We start from the raw sequence: 24,803 nt of genomic DNA, 5'->3' as shown, positions 1-24,803 counted from the left end.
ACCAGTAATAATGCATTGATGGTGTAGGTGCTTCTATGCCACAACTTGTAGACAGAACCAGCATGTAACACCTCATCAGTACAGGAACCTTTATGGACACTATCTATTAGAATCAGTAAATGGTATTTCCCAGCCGAAAAGATGGAGGGGAGGGCATCTGTCTCTGGGAGCAACTAACAATGCAGACTTTGGTTGGGCAGAGAGTATTAGTACAACTGAGTCATCTTTCTTGTGGTGTGGTACCATTGATGGAGGTGATCACTGTTTTCTCTCCCTAGGGCACCTCCTTGTGGCTCATCCGGGGATTAGCTCTTGACAGATCTGACAGCCCCTCCCTTCAGTGGCTTGCTCTGTGATCTTTTTGTGAATTCAGGTTACTCTCTCTTCATAACTTGGCCTTCCAGCAAGGACACTATACCCCTCCCGTCCTGGAGTATTAAAGTCCCACTAGACAAACTGTCTCAGGCAGTTTTCCATTTCATTGACCAGACAATGCCACTTTCCCGGTGGCTGGTGGGGTGACACAGACCTGTCCACTACCCCAGGTTCCAGCATATGGATCATATGCCCAGTACCTAAGGTATGCTCAACTTTTGATCTTGTTGCTGTTTCCCTGAGCTCTTTCCTTTCTTTCTTCCCTATCTTTGGAATCAACCTGGATTATCACTGGAGCTTCCTCTGAACCTGGTGGCTACTTCATTCCCTCTGGGGTTCTTGCCAAGGATTCCAGGGCTTACTTCCCTCTAAGACAACTCCCCCTCCTTGTCTCTTGCCATGCCCCTCTTCTCTAGGGAGTGACTGCAGAGTTTTTCCACCAAGTGTGACTCTCCCCCAGGTGTGGCCTAAAAGGTTAATTGGCCTGTATCTGAGCAACCTGAATCCTTTCAGGCTTGTGTAGGGTGAACACCACATCACACTGTGGTTGACGCGTTGCGAGCCAGAAGGCCCAGGGTTGGACTAGGCCTCATGGAAAGCTCCATCAAGTGTCTACAGAGCCAGAACTCAGGAGATTGTTGAATTCAAGGAGGGAAATAACAACGGACCTTACACATAGTGGGAATGTGTGATTTCCTGAGACAATACGGACAACTCTCATGGGAATCACTAACTGGGAAAACCCAGCGTTAGGTCAGGCAGGATTTAAAGTTTGGGATCTTGGGCATAGTAGGTGCCCCAAATGGTGGGGGTAACAAGGGAAAGAGAAATAACCCTATATTATACCAACTATTTTAAAACTACCTACCCAACAAAAATTGTTACAGTAAAAACTTAAATTACAGCAGGAATGCTAGCAAAGCTTGTGGACACTGAGGGATTCCACCTCTGATCATAAGCAGTAGAAGGAACCATGCCAACCCTTATGCCTTCAGTTTGGCACAGGAGGACGCGCAGGTGCAGAGAAACAAACACTGTTAGTGAAAAATCTTCCAGTCTCAGGCACATGGAGTGCCAACACACCCACAATAAAAATTCATAGGGTCCATCTCTCAAAGAAAGACACAGGATCTCAGCCTCACATTAAACAGGGCAACCTCTAAGGGTCACCTCTTTCTCTGGAAGACTATATAAAGGACATAAATACTGGAGGGAGTAATGGCAGCTAGAGATACAGGTCTTAGTAACGTATAACCAACAGTTGTTTTTATAGGATTACAAAAGCATACCATGAGAACTCCCCTACTTTCAATATAAACAATTAAAAGGGCCAATCTCCCTTTAAAGTATGTGTGATGGGGTGTACTCCCCACACTGACCCTGAGAAGTAAATTAGGCCCAATTAAGTCTCCAGGCTACACCTGGAGGAGGAGCCAGGGAGCAGGCATTGATTAATTAATTAATTGGGCAGGGATAGACAGGGCCTATAAAAGCCCGGAAGCTGGCAACAGAAGCATAGGAAGGCAGACTGCAATCACTCCCTGGGAGGAGGGAGGTGTGTTGGGACTATAGCAGATATTCCAGAGTTGCTCCCTGGGAGGAGGGAGTTGGAAGCCTGGCAAACCCAAAGAGAGGAGAAACCAGGAAGGTAGAAAAAGGCTCTGGGGAATAGTAGCATGGAATAGCAGTGCAAACCTTGGTGCTAATCGGAGGGCCTCTGAGCTGAGACCCAGAGTAGAGGATAAGCATAGGTTCCCCTACCAGCCACTGGAGAACGTGGAACAGGCCAGGCAGAGGACAGCAGACTGCCTGGAATTATGTGTCCTGAAAAGACTTTGTTACACCATCCTGGAAGGGGAATACATATGGTGACCCAGCCAGAAGGCCAAGTCATGAAGAGAAGGCTGCAGTTCCTGAAGTGAGAAGGTTCTGCAGAATGAGATGACAATGTGGGAAAGAACAGAAGGAGGTGTGGCACTTAGCTGAGTTAATCCCCAGGATGGCCAGGAGGAGGTGCCATCTGTGGGGAGTGAAACCCGTAACATGCAACTCCTATTAATATGAAAAGATGAATTAACACATCAGAGGGAGAACAGATGCCAAGATTTAAACCTTAGTTATGTATGCTTTTTTATCTCATCAGAATATAGAGGGAGTTTTGGATTAGGTGTTAAGTAAACAGATTCATATCGTGGGTGCAACTACAATTATGTACTTTTATGAATTTGTGATGTAGCTACCTGACAAATTATTTGTCCCCTTCTTTTGGCTTTTGGGGCCTGAAATGGGAATAAAGGACTGGAGAGACACCACCTATAAGCAGCAGCAATGTTGGGAAATTTCAAGTGGTACCTCTGAACTTGAAAATACATGCTATTTTATTTTAAAGAACATTTAAAAGAGGTGGCGGGAAAGCAATTTATAATAAGCATACTGTGGTAACAAAATGGATAGACTACACTGACCGAGTCTCAATATGTCAAAGAAAATTACAAAGTGGAGAGGAATCTCTCCCCAAAACCCATATGAATTGCTTGGGGTTCCATATATAAATTCAGAAATATACCTTATATATGGGGTCCTAGTTAGAGGCTAATCTAGCAAGAGAAAATTTCCATGCAAAACCAAGATGGACCGTACGGCAGGTTTGATGCAGGAAACCTATACACAGGGAACAGAGCTACCTAGAGGGAGTTATATTTTCTCTGAGACTTGAATATTAAGTTTTAACAGTATTTTCAATCAGACCTTCCAAGCAATGCAAATAGTTATCATCTCCAACACTCTGCACACTGGATACACTTTGTTTTTCTGAATGAGGTGCTAAGATAACATTGAACTGGAACCGTTCAAAATAGCTTTGGAGACTGAAGTCTTAGAAGATTTTATTTATTTTCTTACCCAAAAAGAACTGACTGAATCCAGATCAAATCACTATATTTTAATTTGTCATCAGTGTTTTGAAGCCAATCTGCCACATATCATGGCAGGATGCAGTGTACTAGTGAGCCAGAGCTGATATGAGAGATAGTATGATTAACTTGATATGAGCCATACAGTAGCTAGAGTAATTGGGGGTGGTAGGAGGGGAGTGGCAGTAGTTAGAGGAGGAAAGAAGATTAAACAAATAATAGTAGAAAAGGGGCCAGATTTTGTTACATTTAGCAGTACTTAACATTTTTTTTATTCTTAGAACTCAAAATACTTTACAAACATTGTGAAGGTGAACACATTTGTAACCACCAAGTAATGGCCACCTCTAAAGAAGAATACAGATTCCACCAGTCCTGGGCCAGTCAAGCACACAACAGCTTTAATAGGACATAGTACAAAACCACCAGAACAACTTTCAAAGGAACCCATACTTGTGTCAGAGGTGCAAGACACATTTCTTCAGTCTCATTAACACTGTGGTAAGTTATGCACGCTGCACCAAGAGTGACATTGATGGAAATAAAACCTCACAAGGGAGATTAATTTGAATAAGCTTTAGGAAAGTTTTCCCTTAATGAAAGTGTCCCAGCCAGCCAGTCAAGACTGCACTGATCGCAAAGAAGGAGAGATGGGACTGAGACAAAGTTCACATCTGGATCTGAGTTTAACAAAGTTGAAACATGTTCATACCTAGGGCTTGTTTGTTTTAGGGTTGGCCTACTATGATTTTGTAGCCAATCATAAAGTTCAGAGCTGGATCTCAGTTTCCACCAGCTTAGGTGGTGTTTGGATCTCCATTTGTAATAAGTGGTGCGGCAAGGCACTTCCTCTGTCCTGCTGGATTTAGCACTTTTCCCTCTGGCAGCGGGGCAGGGTGTGGGGGATGTCAGCCCCACTCTGGACAGTGTTTGTCTTCTCCCTCTGTATTTTCTTATCAGTATTTTCAAAGTAGAAGGGAGAGTAGGCCCAAGAAGTGCTGCTCCGGCAAACAAAAAGAAACTAATTTATAAACACAAAGAAGGGGGAATAAACTTTCCCTGCCCCCTCACTGGGGGGAGGGGAGGAGTGTTGTCCTGTTGTAGGCCTTGGGGTGTCAGTCCTTCCCCTAAACAGACACTCAGCTTTGGTTGTTTCCCGTGTAGAGAAGAGAGCAGCCTCTCACTCTGGAGAAGCTTATCTCCCTGCTGCCACTAGCCTTCTAGCCTTACAGCAGCTTGTGTCTCCTCCCCCTCTCTCACCAGAGGATGGATATTTAAAGGTCTCAGGCAACCCTTAATTTGAGTCAGGTATGTCTAACTGACCTGAGGTAACCCCTTTTCAGCCTATAGGAAAAAGGACCTTTATCATTCTAGGACTAACATACCTGCGTTCCACCACTCTATTGCAGTCCCCTTCCGGTTCCCTGCTTTACACCCTTTGACCTGCACATCCGTCCCTGTTTTTAGCTTTGTTGTTCCTTGTATCTATTTAAGTCCCAGGCTCAGTAGCTCCTCCCCATAGGCTGTGGGAAGGGCCATTAGCTGTGGATGGGCTCATTCCTGCCCACTTCCCGGAACTGGACAGGACCACTCTATTGCAGCTGCTCAGCCTGCCTTTGTCAAGTGCCCATCTCTACATCTTCAACAAAGAAATAAACAGTTATTTGTGATGCATATAATAGTTTCATGAAAAAGTGGTCCAAGGGAAAACAAACTGCTAAGGATAACAAAAATAGCATCTATTACTGTTTTGCGAGCATGGAGCTAGACAGTGAGGATTGCTGAGGTACAACGAATGCATAGTGTCTGCTTCTAAATGCACTATGGGACATTTTTCAGGCTAGGAACAAACTACTGGACAGCATGGAAATGGTAGAGTTTTGCATATAAAGTATATGCCATACACAAATAATGAGCAGAAAGACTACAATTGCCTCTAAATAAAAAAATCGTTATGTGTTTCTGGTATTACTAATATGAGTAGCAGCAGCATACTAGCAGAGATGCAAAAGGAATATTAATAGCTTGAAGGGAGGATAACTACAAAGATGCTGTAATATTTCACGGTCACGTTTCTATGTTATAAACATTTATGAACAACAGTTTCATTTATAAAATTTTGAAGTTTTAGTTTTGCATTTATCATCATAATTGTTTAATTTAATTTGTCTGAACAAATGTCTGAGCCAAGGCCAGACTGAAGCTGGATGTGGCCTGGGACAATCAAAATCACGAGGCCAGGAGGTGCAGCTGGAAAAATATCTAGGGACTGAAAGTGTTAGGCTGGTTTGCTCAATGAAAAGTACATTCAACTGTATCTCAGTTCACCTGCCTAGAAAATACTATGTTGGAAATAGACCGAAACCAGTCCAGAAAGGACAGGGTTTAAATTATTCTTACATTCTAAGACATCACATTCTCCAACCCTCAGAATCTTGCTTTGTGTGTACACACCAAAGTAATGGACTGTTTTTTTGTTGTTGTTTTTTTAACAGGTGAGCATCCAATTATTACAGATTGAAGCTTTTGGCCACAGCTGTCCTGTAACTATTCTCCTCCTCAGCGGACACATAATACCACTTCATGCTCCTTTATTCTTTCATTTTTTCCTGTCTGTCTGAGTTCATATGTTAAACTTCCTTTTTTACATGAAACTGGCTTCCTGAGACTCCTTCATAAAATTATTTTCTCGTACCTCCTGTCTTAACTTGTGGCAGAAATAGGAATAAATGGAAGCTGTGAGCTATATAGTTTGGCATGGGCCGGCTCTAGCAATTTCGCCGCCCCAAGCATGGCGGCACGCCGCAGGGGGATGCTCTGCCGCTCTCCAGTCCCACGGCTCCGGTGGACTTCCTGCAGACGTGCCTGCGGATGCTCCACCGAAGCCGCGGGACCAGCAGACCCTCCGCAGGCACGCCTGTGGGAGCTCCACCGGAGCCACCCTCCCGGCAACCGGCAGGGTGCCCCCCGTGGCATGCCGCCCCAAGCACGCACTTGGCGTGCTGTGGCCTGGAGCCGGCCCTGAGTTTGGCCTATGCAGATGCAACTATTTCTAATGTATTGCAGCTAAATTCTGCGGTGGGTCACATTAAGAGAAACATAGTTAACTAGACTCCTCAACTGCTTCTAGATTATGATTTGAATGCAATGCAAGCAGTCTCCTGCATAATAAAACTTCAGACATTGTGCCTAAAGGAAGACTCTTGTAGAAGGTGCACTATGCTTACCAGTCAAGCTGCTAGCCCACAGTCAAAGCTGGTGCCCAGCAGATTATTGATTTAGTGGGTTTACCTTTAACAGATATGAAAATTATTATGTTTTGCCCTTGAGACTGAGGTTTAAATTTATTTGTTATTAGGACTTCAATCCATTTTTCTACAGGGAGAAAAGACATTTGTGCCTTGCAAATGTAGGGATTTTTTTTTTATAATAGGTGTTATTTCCTAAATCAGTTGGCTTCACTGCACTGAAATACTATAGCTTTACATCAGTTTAGAAGCAAAGAACAGCTACACTGAAATGATATAATATAGTTGGCTCATATTGTCTAATAGTTCTGCTGCTTTGGTTGTTTTCTATAAAAATTCCAGAAATTTTTCACTTCTGGTTAATTATTTTTTCTAAATTTTAAGTGTCAAAACATGTAAGAGATTGTATTTACATGTATAACTTCCACCAGTTTGAAATGCAGATGTCCTAAAAATGTTTTGAGTGAGGCAAAGTAATAATAGAGAAAATACCTACAAGCCCTGATACAGTTAATTCACAATTATTCACAAACACCTTCAGGAAGTACAACAGGGGCTGCACACACCTCCAGGTATTGCTAAGCTAACACAGCAGTGTGACAAGTTAAAATTAACTGAAATTATTATACTCTTGGAGAATCAATTCAGTGCAACAGGAAGAGTTTTGAATAACTTCCAAAGGAATATAGCATCTGATGTGCTTATTGAGTTCTAATGTCTCTTGAGCAGGAGGGCTATTCTATATTACAGTCTTTCTGTCTCAGCATTTTACAAGAAGGATTACTGTAGCAGCTGCTGCCCAGGAGATTAGAGAATTTTCTTTTCTCGTCATTAAGCTACTAAGAAAGTTTTGCTGTGACTCACTCTCTCCTTCCCTTATAGGCTATTTAGATATGTATTCCTCATGATGCATCCAAGGTAGATGTAAATTTAACCATGAAGCTGGTGCTCCTCATTCTGGGAATAAAGAATGAATGTACAATTTTATTTTATTTTTCTGTTCCAGTGGCACAGGAATGGAAAGACACCTGAGCTTGTGGCTGGACACTATTTAGTGACACATACTGAAATGAGGGTTCTGCAGCAGAAGGAAGGGGGGAAGCTTTCTGATTTACTAAGAAGAAAAAAATAATCTGACTTTGAGGACCCATGAAAATCGATGGTCAAGATGGGACCAGTGGGTGAAGAGAAAACTGCAATTTACTGCATACTGTAGTTAGTTCCCCACCCTTGACCATGGGCCATTACTTTTCAGTGGATCAGAAAGCTTCCTCACTCATTCTGCTACTATCACATTAAGCACAGTGTGACTGGTTCTAGGATTTCTAAAATGTTCTCATCCTATGTTCTACATGCATTTAAAAACATTATACATATATTGATACACAAATCACTGAATTTTAATTCAATATGCATTTGTGGTATAAATATTAAAACTGGTCCCAAAATTGATTGAACAGTTTTCCCATCAGAAAATATGGTTTCATCAAAATTGAAATGTTGAGCAGGAATAAGACAATTTAAATGAAATTTTTGCAGGAACCATTTAAAAACTATTCAAAATCAAAACGCAGCATTTTATTTTAACTTTCTTGTTTCATTTCATTCTGACTTTCCCACTGTGTTTCATTTCATTTTGACTATTACATAATATTATATTTAATATTTTGTATTAGATTATATTTTCACATTATCAGAATGAAAGTTTTACATTATGAAATCGTTCTGGTAAGGTCATTTTGAGATTGACTTTTCATCAGATTTTGAAATGTAGGAATTTTCTATAGCATGAAAATTCAGTTTTCCAAATCAACCCTAATATACACACATGCACACACACAAAAGCTGAATGAAAAGCCTCAGCACTAACAACTTTGCTTTCTCCTCAACTCACCCCTTCTTAAAAGTCTGGGAAAACACCAAAGATATGGAGTGAAACTATAGCGCTGTGGAATCAATAGGAGTTTTGATACTGATTTTGGGAGTGGATGGGAGGCAGGATTTTGTCCTTAAAGAATGAGGCAGAAAAGAAGGTTGGAAGGAAGAAAAAACTGGAGGCAATTTGTAGAGGAAAGCAGGGACTGAGAAACTTTTCCCTCCTCACCTTAAAGGAGCTAGAACGCTCAAGCTAGTTCTGAGTGATGGTGCTAGATATGCTTCTAATACACAGTGTAATCGTTATTTATTTTTATGGACTGAGGTTTGTTTCCACTTCTACAAGAAATTTATTTAAAATGTAAAGCTTTCGGAAGTAAATCCTCTCCAGGAAGCTATCTGAGAATTTGTCAGCCCATAGCGCTAAACTGACTTTAACCAGCAAACAATTTCTCATTACATTTTCGCCCCTAAAATTATCCTGTGTAATGGTGATCCTGTGTAATGGTGATGCCATTGTACAAATGTTCTTGGAGGAAAAACAAATAGAGAATAAGACCAACAACCACATAAAGATTTTAGACTAGTCTTCTAGGGCCCTAAAGCTGATGTAGTTTCACTAGGTCCTGTGCAGTTACAGATTCTATTCTTCTTTTCCCTGAGTCCAGGGTGAGTGACTAACACATTGGTGTCCTCAAATCTTGATTGGTGTCCTCAAAGATTGAAGTGTCACCATTGTTAGACATATTATGCTGCATTTTGAATTGCCAATTAATAGATACAAAAATTGATGATGATGATGATGATGATGATGATGATGATGATGATGATGATAGGAGAGAAAGCCTATGCAGACTCAAGCACAACTTAAACTCCATAGTAGCATGGAATTCTGAGAGAAGCCTATTATTAAAGCAGGCTAGCAGTTTTAATTGACACATTTGTGAAAACTATTACAGATCTGTAATACTACCCATGAGGAAAAACACTGTGATTCAACTGTTAGGATGCAAAGAAATGGAAATGAAACAACAGTGTGACTTTTCCCCTTGGGGTTAGAGACCAGGACCTTTCATATTGATCCACCGTGTGCTTACATTCACAATCTCTGGGTTGACAAAGTTTCATTAGGGAAGATTCAGACAGATACAATTCTAAAAACAAAAAGATAAGAAAATAGGAAGAAGGAAGAGATGAGAAATGAGTGCAAACATGCAACATATTGGAAGAGAAAAAGATGCAAAGGACAATAAGAGATATTCCTCCACATCACCTTTTCTTTCCCTTAACTCCTTTCTGTTTAATCCATCTTTCCTATTTTCTATCACCATATCTTCTTCTCCTACCCCAAACTCTTCTCACTAGCTCTCTCACGCGTCTATCTCTTTTGCCTTTCCTCATTTTGTTTCCCTGTTGTCTGTTTTTCATCCACTAACTTTAAAAGTTACTGCATTCTCTTCCATGGGCCAGTGATTGTCTGCGGGGCTTCTGATCTGCTGAGCCAGCCTTACAGGAAGCGGCACTTAACAGCAATCACTCAGAGGAGATGGTGTTTCTGGCCGTGCCAGTCCAGTATATTAGAACAGTAGAGACAGAAGCCATAGTAGGAAGAAGTTCATTATTAAACTTTGATTAGTAAACAATTCTGGAAGGTGAATTTTCAAGCTACATCACAAATTTCAGTATAGTTACAGTAACAGATTTGAAAATGGTGAATAACATCTAAAAAACTACAGGATGCCTTGTACTGTCCTAAAATTTTGCCTCCTGACTATACAATGATGTTTCAGCCATGCAACTCCCCTTCCTATTAAAAAGGCAGTTGGCAGCAAAAGCTCTGACTTGCCAATATACAAATTGAGCAAATCTCAGTGAACTAGAAAATATTCCCTCAATAGTTTATACTTATATACTATATATTAAAGGGTATCCAGTTAAATTTATTCATAGCCATTTGGTAGATCATCAATTACCCCAGCTGAGAGCATTTACTGAAGTAATTCTTACTTTAGCTTCTGAAGTTGGTTCCAAAAAGCACAGGCGATTCCCAAGTCCCTCAGCTGCCAAGCAGAACTTTCGTTGTTCTTTCTGAATGTTGGCAACACACTGAAGTACTACTTCATCATCCTGTTAAGAAACACAAGAACTAGTGAGAAAACATAAAATACCTATAAGGTTTGGAGCAATGATATATGAGCTACATTATTACAAGTCTGGGATTTTGCATCTGTTTAAAGTTTGCAGTGGTATTGTATCTGTGAGAGTCCCAGGATATGAAAGAGACATGGTGGGTGAGATAATATCTTTGATTGGACCAATTTCTGTTGGTGAAAAAAGACAAGCTTTCAAGCTTTACAGAGTTCTTCCTTAGGTATTACCTCACCCACTTCGGCCATCTATTTAAAGACAGTCATGCATCCATATTTTCACATGCACAATTAGAACATGAGGCCTTTAATCATATAAGAACTTTCTAATCAGGGACCAGGTTAGGCAAAAGTGCAATACATCATGATTGTATGGGGTTAAATTGTTTTGGAAGTTTATTTTTGTTTATTTTAATTTCCTCATCTATAAGTATTTTTATCTGGAATAGGACATAAAGAGTGCTTTGCTAACAGTTTAAGTGAACTGAGGAAAATAAAAGAGAAAGGAAAGCAGGTTTCTGCCTAGCAGTAGGTAAAATGAACAACTTTGAATTTGTCCTGATTGGAAGTTATGTGGACTGGGATAATTCCATCCAAGCTAAAGCTTACTTCCCTGAGCTAACAAGAAAAGAATCCAAGTCCTTTGCCAACATGTCTGAGTCTGAGAGACAACTTTGGCCCAAGTTCACCAGAGGAGGAAGCAAGTCTGAGATAATATTTAAATTTCTCAGCTCCATCAACTGCCTGGGGGTGTTGAGGAGGAAGCCCCCTACAGTAGGTTCAGGTGATTTTTCCAGACGAATTTTCAATATACTCCTGTGGAAATACCAACATTGCAGGGTAACAGTATTGGAGCAACAGCCAAGAGAGTGCAAAGATTTTTTTCTCCAGGATATTTTCGCAGTATGTTCTATGATAACAATTAAAAAAAAGCCAGCTTTTCCCAACAGTTTTCAATTGCTTAGATAACACACTTTCCCCTATTCTTTGGCTAGACAATATTTATTGCAAATGGTTGGCTAAGACTGACTTCAAAAACTTCTTCTCTAGCAGCTCAAGATGCATAGTGAGTAGAAAGAGAAAAAATGAAAATCACTTGTTCACAATCTTGGTAAATAAAAGGCACATGAAGTTAGAACTTCCTAAAGCATTTCTTTGGTGTCAACAGGAAATACTGGATGTAACTGAGTTTGCCTTTATTAATGTACACTGTTGTGTTCTCTGCCACACACAAGTCATTAGCTACATTTGGGACCCAATCTACAGTCCTTGCTTAAACCATTGACTGCAAGAGAAATGTCACCTGTGACTGTAAGACTGGTCCAAAGTGATCGCAGTTGCAAAAATCACAATGGGCACTTTTAATCAAATGATATGGTTTCCTGGACTATTGCTATTGATGCTTCAATCAAAGCCATGTGACAAGAAGGAACCCCTGCCACCACCGCCCCTCCCATTTAATTTAACAACTGCATATTTAATAACTCCAAAAAGATAGTAAAATATCTGGTGGAAGTAGCAAATCCCACAGGCAGCCATGTACAACAGAGAATTAGAATGATTCTAACCTGGGACCTGAGACACCTGGGCTCAATTCTTGCTCTGTCAGAGACTGCCTGTGTGACCCTAGCCAAATCACAATGTCTCTGTGCCTCAGTTTCCTATATGCAACATGGGAGTAACAGCACTTTCCTTCCTCGCGGGGTGTTTTGAGTTTAACTACATTAAAGATAGTGAGATATTATGGTAATGAGGGCCATAGAAGTAGCTAAGACACATAATCAATTTATATTACAAATGACATCTTTGTAAAAGAAAATAAAGTGGTAGCTTTAAGAAGGAGGGACTGGAGATATTCACCACTATACACAAACTATTTTTGGGATATCACTGTTGTTCCAAACTACAGCTATAAATTAACTTGTGAGGCAGTGAAAAGGGGCAACTGTTATCTAAACTGAGGATGATAGACCAAACAAGGTACTTAGCCAATACCTGAGTTTTTCCACTGCATTAGAAGTTCCCTGGCTATGGTATCACGCATATTCTGGAGTGATTATTATTTGTATTTGTTTTAAAAAAAACTAAAAAATTATTGTGTCTTGTTTACCAGTACACTACAGTTACCATTTAGCTGTACAATTTGAAGACACATTAATGCCTCACTTAATTTTAAAATCTTTGAGCGTTACCAATGATCAAAGAGACATTTTATATCTAAAAGGAAGCTTTTAAACCTTCAAAACCCAGGGTCCACAAAGACTCAGTCCTCACAGTACAAATCTCCAAGATAAACAATAGACCAGAAAAGGAGGAAAACCAGTTTTATTTTCTTCAAATTTAGCTTTATGTGAACAATTTTACTACCTAATTATCCTATTATGTTTTAGTTTTTTAAACGTTTTAGGAATTACTGTACATCATATTCAGAAAAGAACACTTTATAAATAACCAGAGTTCTGCAAACCCTTACTCACTTCTTAACTTAGATGAAAGGTGATATAAGCATGCCAAGATAGCTTAGTTGTGGTTTTCAACCCTTTTAGGATACACCTGCCTACCTGCAAATAATGTAAAATATTTCAGCTACCAGGTATTTCACAGTCCATCAAAATATACCATGTAATAAATGCCCACAGGAGAAAAAAAGAGGATAAAATAAGAGAAATTGGATGAGTCAGTGTCCCACCTAGCTACAGTGTTACACCGGTGTAAGATATTTTGGTCATGCAGTCAGCATGTTGAGATGTTATGCAACAGGTCACTTGCACAGATATGATCAAAAGGCAACATTGCTGCTTCTTTTCAAGTACTGTATGCAGGTAAAATGCTGCATTACCTAAGTAGTAACACAGATAATGACACTACAAAAAAGAAAGATTTTAATCTGGGAGGGACAAAAGGTTTTTGACCTTGGAAATAAAAGGAAGTCACTGTTACATAGGGAATACAAAAGCAGAGCATGCTTTCATCTTTTTACCGATGGCTACTCTCTGCTTTGTTACTGTTCTTTTCAGATAATTTCTGTGGACATCTCTAACTAAACTACATGACTGGCTACTATATTTAAGACAGACCATTTGACAGTTGGTGACAGTCCTACAGTTAGTTTTGTATATCACCAGCCACACAGCTTGTTAAGTGATACAGAATGCATGTTCAGCAATTTTCATTTCCAAGTTTTTTTTCCCATAGAACATATTGTATTGCCCACTGGGAGACAGGCAGCATATTTAAGGCCATATTAATCTTCCTTTTTGTCACAATACTCTTCTATAATTTCCTCCATAACGTACTCCTCCCTATATCCTCCAAATTCTTCAGTACGGAGATAGTTGCTACTTTCTTCAGTTAAAAAAATAAAAAAGCAATCCAGTTTAACAGTCTATTATTCAATAGTCAAAGAGTGTCAGATCAATAACAGAAGTGGACATATATTTCTACCAAAAGTTTGAGAAAGGAAAAGAGTGAGATATAAAATGAAAATACAAACATATTTTCAACATTTTCTTCCGTATACTCCTGTATCAGTCCTCCAGTATATGTGCCCGTGAAAGACTCAAAATCAAGCTAACAGAGACTAAAATGTCCAATACCCAGGGTTAGAATAAAATTGAAGTTTGACACAAACTATGTTTATTGCTGGACAATTTTAACATATTGATAAAATAGAGCCAGAATTGTTTTTATTTTATTGTTTTTAAACATTCAACCTGCTGTGTACGTTTAGCTATGTGGATTATATCAATATATTACATATACTATATTAGTAGAATACAATACATATGAATAACAGAGGCATTAATTACAATAACTCCATAGTTAAGATTGTGTGATGCAGTTAAAAGTATGGATTTATTCCCACTGATATTAGGAAAACTGAACTATTACCTTCCCAAACACATACTCCTTCCGTTAAATTTTTTTTTTAAAAAGCAGCAAAATTTAGTTTGGGAAAGTTATGTGATTCGGTTCAACAAAGATGAAAAAGTGAAAGTAATATTGACTTATTTTGGGAAATTTTCACAGGTTTTATATTGTTTCATTGGGCTCCTGTAGTTAACAATGTAATTTAGCAACCTCAAACTTCTAAGTGTAGATATTGATAATGTCACCAATATAGGTTATGTGCTGCATTAAATATTCACACCATGAATTATTTTTACATTTTTCACCATACCCTTTTTCACTTATACCACAGCACTTGACAATAAATGGATTTTACTATGGATGAGAGAATACTTTTTACTATGATGAAGCTGAGGTATATAGAGTTTTAAGATGTAAAGCAACTGTGTGTGTGGTTACTACACCTTTATGGTCTGGAACATTCTGGACTGACAAAATTCCAGAAGACATGTCAATCAGGTACAGCTCAAATTACAGACTGAACAAAAGAATGGAATGTGCTGCACTGTAGCTTGTAAACAAGGACTCACTGTGCCAACTTGATGGTTCCTATTTTATGTTTTTGTGAGGTTATAGTTATCCAACTAAAATCACCATAGATAAGGGCATGAATCAGTTATTTGGCCTGGAGACAACAGAAGTCAATATAAAACACAATTATCCAAGGCTTGAGCCAGGATTATTGGGCACAAGACAAGATGTTAAAGTAGGTCCCAGCCACAGGTAATAATGACTCTCCCTCTCTTCCCTACTACTCCTCACACATCCCATCTGACTGTCCACCAATCTTTTACTTGCAGAGGCGCAACCCCCTCTTTGCTTCTGCCCCTTAGTTTTTAATACATCTTCTTGTCCAGCCCAGCACACACACTTTTCATTTCCATTTTAATTTGCTTCAATATTTGACTGGCATGACAAGCTATACAAATGTTGCTAACTGTAAGAGAGAGAATGTTACTCAGGTCTCTATCTGAGGTCAGTATGACTTGCCCAGGATAGGGTTATAGCCTAAGTTGCCTCTAAGCTGCGCGGCCACACAGCAGCTTATTAAATGCTGCTTATGGTTACATCTCTGCGGGAGACATGATTTCTGTCCTTATGTTTCTTTTGTTAAAAAGTGGGAGGGCCATAGCCTTTTGTCTCTCCCCCTCCAAGTTAACACCAAGATAACACCGGTGGTTGTTATCCGTTCCTAAATAATATGAACACTAAAAATACAAGAAATCTTGCATTAATATCTTTATGGAAACAATTTATCCTTTCATATATAGTTATCTTTCCACCACACCTTCCTTGAAGTGAGATTGCTGTGTGCAGTGACAGGCAAAAATATCTACAAAAATCAATTTTAATGGAACGATGACATGACTGAGTTGCTGAGCAGTGAGTCAGTGATCATATCAAATCAATATATGCATGTTCAGCAGCTACCATTGCTTCTGCTCAATCCACCAGTTTTCCAGCACACTCAGGATCTAAATGAAACTGCTACATGATGCTCTTGATTTATGTTGCTGTGGATACTCCGTCTGAGGGTTTCACATTTTCTTGTGGTACAGTACATACAGCCCAGAATTGAGAACCACAGTCTAAAGGTATATAACACATTCGAATCTGTATAGACGCTGTATTTAATAATGCAACCAGTTTTACATCTTTAGCTTGAACTGGGGAAAGATAGACACTACTACATTTACTTGGATATGTCAGGTTGCAACATGCAACATACCCCAACCCAAATCCATGTCTTCAATACTTTTTCTCAAAAATAAGGATGAACAAACCCAAAAATCATTGAACTGCCATTGTAGGTACTTGTTGAGAAATAAAAGGATCACATCTACAAAATTATAATAAAAATAAGCTGTTTTTTCAAATGACTACATAGAATTTTGTTAGCATACTCACACTAACTGCTATGGGAGTCATATCTAAAACTGCTATGCAACTCTTTGAAAATATTTCCTACAACAGCAAGGAGACTGGGCAAGGGACCTAGGAGGGAACCAGAATTGGGGGTGAAGGGCCTTGGAAGCTGGGGGAAAACTAAGATTTGAATGAAGAGCCCAGAAGGGTAGACTGAACCTGGTTGGGCAAGGAATTAAAATTGGAATGAGGAGCTGGGCAGTGGGTGATGGGGAAGGGATTAGGATGAGGAGATTGATGAGAAGAGGCAAGGGCAAAAAAGAGGTTGAACTTCTGGGAAACAGAGACAGAACGGTCTGCATCCACTAGAGAATACTCTCTCTAGGAGCCCAGAATGCAACCCAAGATTCCCAAGTCTCATCATTCCTCTGCTGTCAGCAAATATCTGTGAAAACAACTAGCAAAGTGTTTGTCTCACCCCCTCTAATGGCTGATCTACGTAGAGGATGACAGCCTAGTATTGCTATCAGTCACTCTGTGAGCTAAAGCAGTCTGTGATCTTTGCTGCGGATCAAAAGGTTCCAACCTGTGCTAAATGAGTGCTCGTATCATCCCTCTTTTTATTCTCCCTTTTGTTATCATGTTTAATTCACTCTTAACTACCTCAATCAATCTGACCCCAAGGAGATTGTTTCCTCTTCTACTCATGTCGAAGCCATCCAAAGTATACAGCCCCCTCTCCTTACAGAAGGTGGACCCAAGTTCCACAAAACCCAAACCCTCCAGCCTATACGACTTACCTAGCCAGTGGTCCACTTCCAGAATATTGTGCCTTGTTTTCCTTTACTTGCAGAACAAGAAGGCTCTCATGCTTCCAAGTTCCCTGAAATCATCTATTCTCTGCAAGACAACCCGCTATGCAGTATTATTAGTAGAACTATCATTATTAGTAGAACTATCATCAATCCCTGCCCATTGACTTCAGAAGCCCATCCAATCTCAGAGTGACATCTCGTATGTTCAATCTGGCAAGACAGAACCCTGCCAAGTTGTCTGCTTGTCCTTGCAGAATGTTCTTTTGATTCTTCTGATTATTGAATCCCCAACAAGGATAGGTAAAAGCGGCAAAGAGGCCTGGTCTACACTACACATTTGGACCGAATTTAGCAGCATTAAACTGAATTAACCCTGCACCCGTCCACACAACAAAGCCCTTTATATCGATATAAAGGGCTCTTTGAACTGATTTCTGTACTCCTCCCCGACGAGGAGAGTAGCACTGAAATCAGTATTGCCATGTCGGATTAGGGTTAGTGTGGCCACAATTCGACGGTATTGGCCTCTGGGCAGTATCCCACAGTGCACCATTGTGACCGCTCTGGAAAGCAATCTGAACTCGGATGCCCTGGCCAGGTAGACAGGAAAAGCCCTGTGAACTTTTGAATTTCATTTCCTGTTTGCCCAGCATGGAGCTCTGATCAGCACGGGTGGTGATGCAGTCCCAAATCCAAAAAGAGCTCCAGCATGGACCGTAAGGGAGTTACTGGATCTGATCACTGTATGGGGAGACAAATCTGTTCTATCAGAGCTCCGTTCCAGAAGACAAAATGCCAAAGCATTTGAAAAATCTCCAGGCTATGATACAGAGTCCACAGCAGGGACTCAGCACAGTGCTGCGTGACACGCGTAATGGAAAGCCAAAGAATCAAATAGATGCTCATGGAGGGAGGGAGGAGGTACTGAGGACTCCAGCTATCCCACAGTCCCCGCAGTCTCCGAAAAGCATTTGCATTCTCGGCTGAGCTCCCATTGCCTGAAGGGTCAAAAACATTTTCCCAGGTGTTTCAGGGTATATGTCGTCAATTTACACTCTTCGCCCCCGAAAGAAAAGGGAAAAAAATTGTTTCTCGCCTTTTTTCAGTGTCACCCTATGTCTACTGCATGCTGCTGGTAGACGGGGTGCTGCAGCGCTGAACATCAGCATCCCCTTCCTGGTGGCAGATGGTGCAATATGACTGATATCCGTCTTCATCATCAGCCCATGAGTGCTACTGGCTGGCCTCGGTGAGGTCGGCCAGGGGCACCTGGGTAAAAATGGGAATGACTCCCGGTCATTCCCGGCAGATGGTACAAAATGGTTGGTAACGGTCCTCATCATAGCAACTGGAGGCTGAGCTTCATCAGCCCCCCCTTTTCATGTCTAAAGAAAAGATTCTGTACTGCCTGGACTATCATAGCAGTGGAGGCTGAGCTCCTCTTCCCCCCCCCCGCCCTTAATGTCCTCCCTGGACTATCATAGCAGCTGGAGGCTGCCCCCCCCTTATTTTATCTCACTAAAAAGTCAGTATTTCTTATTCCTGCATTCTTTATTATTTCATCACACAAATGGGGGGACAATGCCATGGTAGCCCAGGAAGGTTGGAGGAGGAGGGAAGCAACGGGTGGGGTTGTTGCAGAGGCACCCCCTCGAATGGCATGCAGCTCATCATTTCTGCGGGATCTCTGGGGCTCTGATGCGGAGCAGCTGTGTTCTCTGGTTCTCTAGTACACTTGTCCCGTATTCTAGGCAGGACTGCCTCTATTTTTAGACAAAACATAAAGAAGGGAATGACCCAGGGAGTCATTCCCATTTTTGTCCATGCGTCCCCGGCCAAGCTCAGCGAGGCCAGCCGGGAGCACCCATGACAGCAGCAGATGGTACAAAACGATTGATAACCATCATCACCAATTTCCAATTGCAAACGGTGCAAAATGACTGATAACCAAGATCTCATCGCCAATTTACAATGGCAGACAGTGCAATAGGGATGGTAACCGTCTCTGCTACCTTGCAAAGGCAAATGAATGCTGCTGTATAGCACTGCAGTACTGTGTCTGTCAGCAGCATCCAGTATACAAACGGTGACAGTGACAAAAGGCAAAACGGGCTCCATGGTTGCCATGCTATGGCGTCTGCCAGGGCAATCCAGGGGAAAAGGGCGCGAAATGATTGTCTGCCATTGCTTTCACAGAGGAAGGATTGAGTGACGACATTTACCCAGAATCACCTGTGACACTGTTTTTGCATTGGGATCTCAACCCAGAATTCCAATGGGCAGGGGAAACTGCGGGAACTATGGGATAGCTACAGGATAGCTACCCACAGGGCAACGCTCCGGAAATTGACACTAGCCTCGGTACATGGAAGCACACCACCAAATTAATGGGCTTAGTGTGGCCGCGTGCACTCGACTTTATACAATCTGTTTTACAAAATCGGTTTATGTAAAATCGGAATAATCCCGTAGTGTAGACATACCCAGAGTTCTGTGGCATCTTATAGACTAACAAACGTATTGGAGCATGAGATCCACCCACGAAAGCTCATGATCCAATACATTTGTTAGTCTATAAGATGCCACAGAACTCTTTGCCACTTTTACAGATCCAGACTAACATGGCTACTCCTCTGATACCCAACAAGGATAGCTGATCTTCCTTGGATTAATAGAGAACTCTTTGTGGGCAAGCTTGGTTCTCTTACAGGTTGGGCCTAGCTCCCATCCACAGGTATGTCCTGCACATCTCTCCATTCCCTTAAATCAGCTAAATCTTGAAAGGTATCTTCCATTGTTTCCAGGTTGAGCACCTGGTATTGAATGGAATCTTCTAGCTGTGTGAAATTCCTCCTGGTCCTCTTCTCTCTGGTGGCCACAGCCTACCCATCCTCATCTGTCTCCAGCCATGAAGAATGTTCATTGCATTAGAGTAGAAACCTTCTAATCTACATTCAGATAGCTGTGGTTTTCCAGGCATTTTTTTCACTTACAAGAAAAGCTGTCTCATGTCTGAAGAAATTTTACATACTTCATTCAATTTACAAAAATGAAATCCTACTGGATGTATTTAGTTATTTCAGCCAAAGATAAAAAAATCTAGTAATGAAATATTTGTGCCCACAGAAAGTTTAGACATCTCTCATTATTTTTTATACATTTCCATTTGAAATAATTGAGTCAGCTCAGAATTAAGCACCAACATACAGTCTTTCTATATAAAGCACAGCATTTAGAAAGTCCCTATTTTCTCATACAGCTGCAAGTAATTGTTGTTTCAATCTATTCACTAAAAGAGAAATAATGCTGCAATCTAAGTAACAATATATACCAGGAGACAAATCAGAACAGATGGTCCTAACAATGGAACACCTGAGATTGCTTTGCTTTCTTCACTCTACATTACTTTCTCATCATTAAATTCTTTCACAAAAATAAGAAAAGTGTTGGCTTGTGTCATTTTTCTACAAGAATGTCAGATATTTCTCTCAGATATAGGAATATAGAAGGAAAATGTCAAGTTAGCAATAAAATGTATTATCTATTTGGGCAAATTTCAGAAGAGATTATTGTCATATATTTCCCACATACATGGTTACACTAGGTAACAACTGCATAACAAGCAACTAATTTCATGGCTTTTATGCCCCCAATGAAATTCAAAGATCTCAAAATTTCCCCGTAAATAGACTGTTCTCAGTGGTACCAGATGACAGGACAAGGAGCAATGGTCTCAAGTTGCAGTGGGGGAGGTTTAGGTTGGATATTAGGAAAAACTTTTTCACTAGGAGGGTGGTGAAGCACTGGAATGGGTTACCTAGGGAGGTGGTGGAATCTCTTTCCTTAGAGGTTTTTAAGGTCAGGCTTTACAAAGCCCTGGCTGAGATGGTTTAGTTGGGGATTGGTCCTGCTTTGAGCAGGGGGTTGGACTAGATGACCTCCTGAGGTCTCTTCAGCCCTGATATTCTATGATTCTATGAACAGGCCTGTCATAAACAGATAGCTAAGGGTTAATGTCTCTTTCACCTGAAGCACCTGACCAGAGGACCTATCAGGAAACAGGATTTTTTCAACTCTGGGTGGAGGGTTTTTTGTGTGTGAGTCTTTTGTTCTGGGTCTTCTGCCTGAATCTCTCTCAGCTGTGAGGAGGATTTTTCTATTTCCTGCTTTTTAATCTTATGTTTCCAAGTTGTGAGTACAAAGTTGGGTTTTTCTTTTGTATTTACATGTCTATAGTTGCTGGAGTGCTTTGAATTGTATTCTTTTTGAATAAGGCTGTTTATTCAATATTCTTTTAAGCAATTGACCCTGTATTTGTCACCTTAATACAGAGAGACCATTTGTATGTATTTTTCTTTCTTTTTTATATAAACCTTTCTTTTAAGACCTGTTGGAGTTTTTCTTTAGTGAGGAACTTCAGGGAAATTGAGTCTGTACTCACCAGAGAATTGGTGGGAGGAAGAAGTCAGAGGGAAATCTGTGTGTGTTAGATTTACTAGCCTGACTTTGCATTCCCTCTGGGTGAAGAGGGAAGTGCTTTTGTTTCCAGGACTGGAATTAGAGAGGGTGGACTCCCTCTGCTTAGATTCACGGAGGTTGCTTTTGTGTATCTCTCCAGGAGCACCTGGAGGGGGGGGAAGGGAAAAGGTTTATTTCCCTTTGTTGTGAAACTCAAGGGATTTGGGTCTTGGGGTCCCCAGGGACGGTTTTTGGCGGGACCAGAGTGCCCCAAAACACTTTAATTTTTTGGGTGGTGGCAGCAGTACCAGGTCCAAGCTGGTAACTAAGCTTGGAGGATTTTATGCTAGTCCCCCGCATAAACACTGCCACCATGTCAATAACCTAGTCCCAGATTTGGACCTTAGCGTCCAAAATATGGGGGTTAGCATAAAAACCTCCAAGCTTAGTTACCAGCTTGGACCTAGTACTGCTGCCACCACCCAAAAAATTAAAGTGTTTTGGGGCACTCTGGTCCCGCCAAAAACCGTCCCTGGGGACCCCAAGACCCAAATCCCTTGAGTTTCACAACAAAGGGAAATAAACCTTTTCCCTTCCCCCCCCTCCAGGTGCTCCTGGAGAGATACACAGAAGCAACCTCCGTGAATCTAAGCAGAGGGAGTCCACCCTCTCTAATTCCAGTCCTGGAAACAAAAGCACTTCCCTCTTCACCCAGAGGGAATGCAAAGTCAGGCTAGTAAATCTAACACACACAGATTTCCCTCTGACTTCTTCCTCCCACCAATTCCCTGGTGAGTACAGACTCAATTTCCCTGAAGTTCCTCACTAAAGAAAAACTCCAACAGGTCTTAAAAGAAAGGTTTATATAAAAAAGAAAGAAAAATACATACAAATGGTCTCTCTGTATTAAGGTGACAAATACAGGGTCAATTGCTTAAAAGAATATTGAATAAACAGCCTTATTCAAAAAGAATACAATTCAAAGCACTCCAGCAACTATAGACATGTAAATACAAAAGAAAACCCCAACTTTGTACTCACAACTTGGAAACATAAAATTAAAAAGCAGAAAATAGAAAAATCCTCCTCATAGCTGAGAGAGATTCAGGCAGAAGACCCAGAACAAAAGACTCACACACAAAAAACCCTCCACCCAGAGTTGAAAAAATCCTGTTTCCTGATTGGTCCTCTGGTCAGGTGCTTCAGGTGAAAGAGACATTAACCCTTAGCTATCTGTTTATGACAAGGCCTCAGAAATTAGAGGCAGAACACTGTGTCAGATGTATTTATTTTTATTAATTCAGTTTTTTAAGGCTATCTATAAGTGCCCATCCAGTGGTCCTGGGTATCTCTTCCACCAGTTATAATTACAACATAAAACTGATAAAGAACTGTCCACATATATATCCACCTCGATCCACACCCACCTCAACAGCCTTCACAAAGAAGAAAAAAACATGGACATTGTGAATTACTTGGAAGGTTAAACTGATGATCTGACAGACCAACATGGAGGGAGCAAGTTCCAAAATGCCTTGCAGAGAACACATTGTTAGCAGTTCCCTCTTGTTTATATTGAGGAAGCTCTAGCTGAAGTACTGGGCCAGATTCTCTGCCCTTGCTCCTGCCTCTGTTGCCTGAGTGGCACAGAGGAGCCAGAGTTTCTCAGTAACTGCCAAGTTGATAATTTTGCCAGTTGAAAGGAATTCTGAGCTGGTGGAGCCAACTTTTATGCCAACCACCATTTCCAACCCAGCATTGGTTGTGAAATGGACCTTTGCTCTGCTATACCAAGTCACAGCTGGAGTAGCATCCCTTTAGGAGCCATAGCCAGCTGTTGTAAGTTAGAAAGTCCCCTTAAATACAAGCTGGAGCAGCAATAACTAGCCCCCTTATATTGAGTGGGTCTTGGTGCAAGATATACATAGAAGATATAGAGCACCACAGTGTACTAATAAAATAACGTAATCTCTTTGACAGCAATGCTTCATGATCTGAAGAGTTAGGGCTGAGAAAGAGGGCATATTTTATATTTCTAATTATTATTTTATTGTGTATATTTTCTGTTTTATTTTAAACACCAAAGAGGCAAAAAAGTACCTACATTTCAGCCCATTTCCTCATTAGTAATCCATTTGGGAGTTGGGGTTGAGTTCCCATCCCAGAGAGCAAGGGGGTTCAGAAGCTTACTAAGACAATAGATACACCAAACCCCAACTCTCCAGGTATCTTGCACAGACCACTGATAATATTTAGCACTTGTATAACATTTTTTACTTCCTACCTGCCCTACATCTGCAGAGTAACCACTGTACAGAGGACCAAATGAGAGTTAAAAATGCCTGGAGGTTCAACTGTCACTAATAAAAATACAGGAACTTTGAGCTCTTTGTGTTAGGTCACTTGCAGTATACTGTTAGACAACATATACGTATATATATTAACTTAAGGGCAAAAGACAACAGGTCCAAAATGCAAAATAAATAAATACAAAAATGCTCAGCTAGTGTTTTTGTGTATTAATTTTTGGTATCTAAATACATATTGGCAAAATATATTTTAATGTCTTTTAATTTAGTATAAATGATCATAATAGCAGCCCTCACTAGTTACACTAAAATTTTTAGTACAGAGTTTAACGAAAGGCCACATATCTAGTCTTAAAGTATACAACATGTTGACAAAATAAAAATAGGATTCTTAACCTAAATTAAAACAACATAATTTTGTGGATTTTTGCCCAGCAACAAACTATCTCCTAGTTTTTAATATCTGTGTTTCACTATTTGCTGTAGTAAACCTCTGTTTGTATAGTGTATGCATTATTCCATCTTTAAATCTTCACTTGGCTTATTTTAGAAAGAACCTAGAAAGCCAAATCTTTTTATGCAAAACTGTAATTACTTTTCAGTACTTTCAAATATGATTAAAACACACACTTTGGGTTCAATCCTGCCAACTTATAAGAAAGGTGTACAAGAGAGAAGTTTGGGAGTATCTCTATGTAGTACCAGGGCAAAAGGATTTATATCACCGTTAGGTTTACTTTACTCTGACTATAAATGAGGACATGCGTGCTCGCTCTTGTTATGCTGTAGTCCAGCCAAGCCTTATACTGTCAGTTTCTACACCTCATCCCTCTCACAGGGTATTTCCCTTTATGTATTTTGGATTTGTCTTCATAGTTAACCCGCTCAA

The 24,803-nt window shown here is 40.5% G+C and overlaps 1 protein-coding gene across 1 annotated transcript in view; it reads right to left on the bottom strand.

Moving 5' to 3' along the window:
- RYR3 (ryanodine receptor 3) overlaps window positions 1-24,803 on the bottom strand; it is a 607,531-nt gene that overhangs the window by 502,013 nt on the left and 80,715 nt on the right. Inside the window, 1 exon segment of the mRNA XM_030559417.1 lies at window positions 10,418-10,537. Coding sequence (XP_030415277.1) covers window positions 10,418-10,537 — 120 coding nt within the window.

Source organism: Gopherus evgoodei, chromosome 4 (assembly GCF_007399415.2).
Source record: "Gopherus evgoodei ecotype Sinaloan lineage chromosome 4, rGopEvg1_v1.p, whole genome shotgun sequence".
NCBI classification, from domain to species: Eukaryota; Metazoa; Chordata; order Testudines; family Testudinidae; genus Gopherus; species Gopherus evgoodei.
Note: the sequence above shows the minus strand (reverse complement) of the source record. Positions and strands in the feature narration are given on the sequence as shown.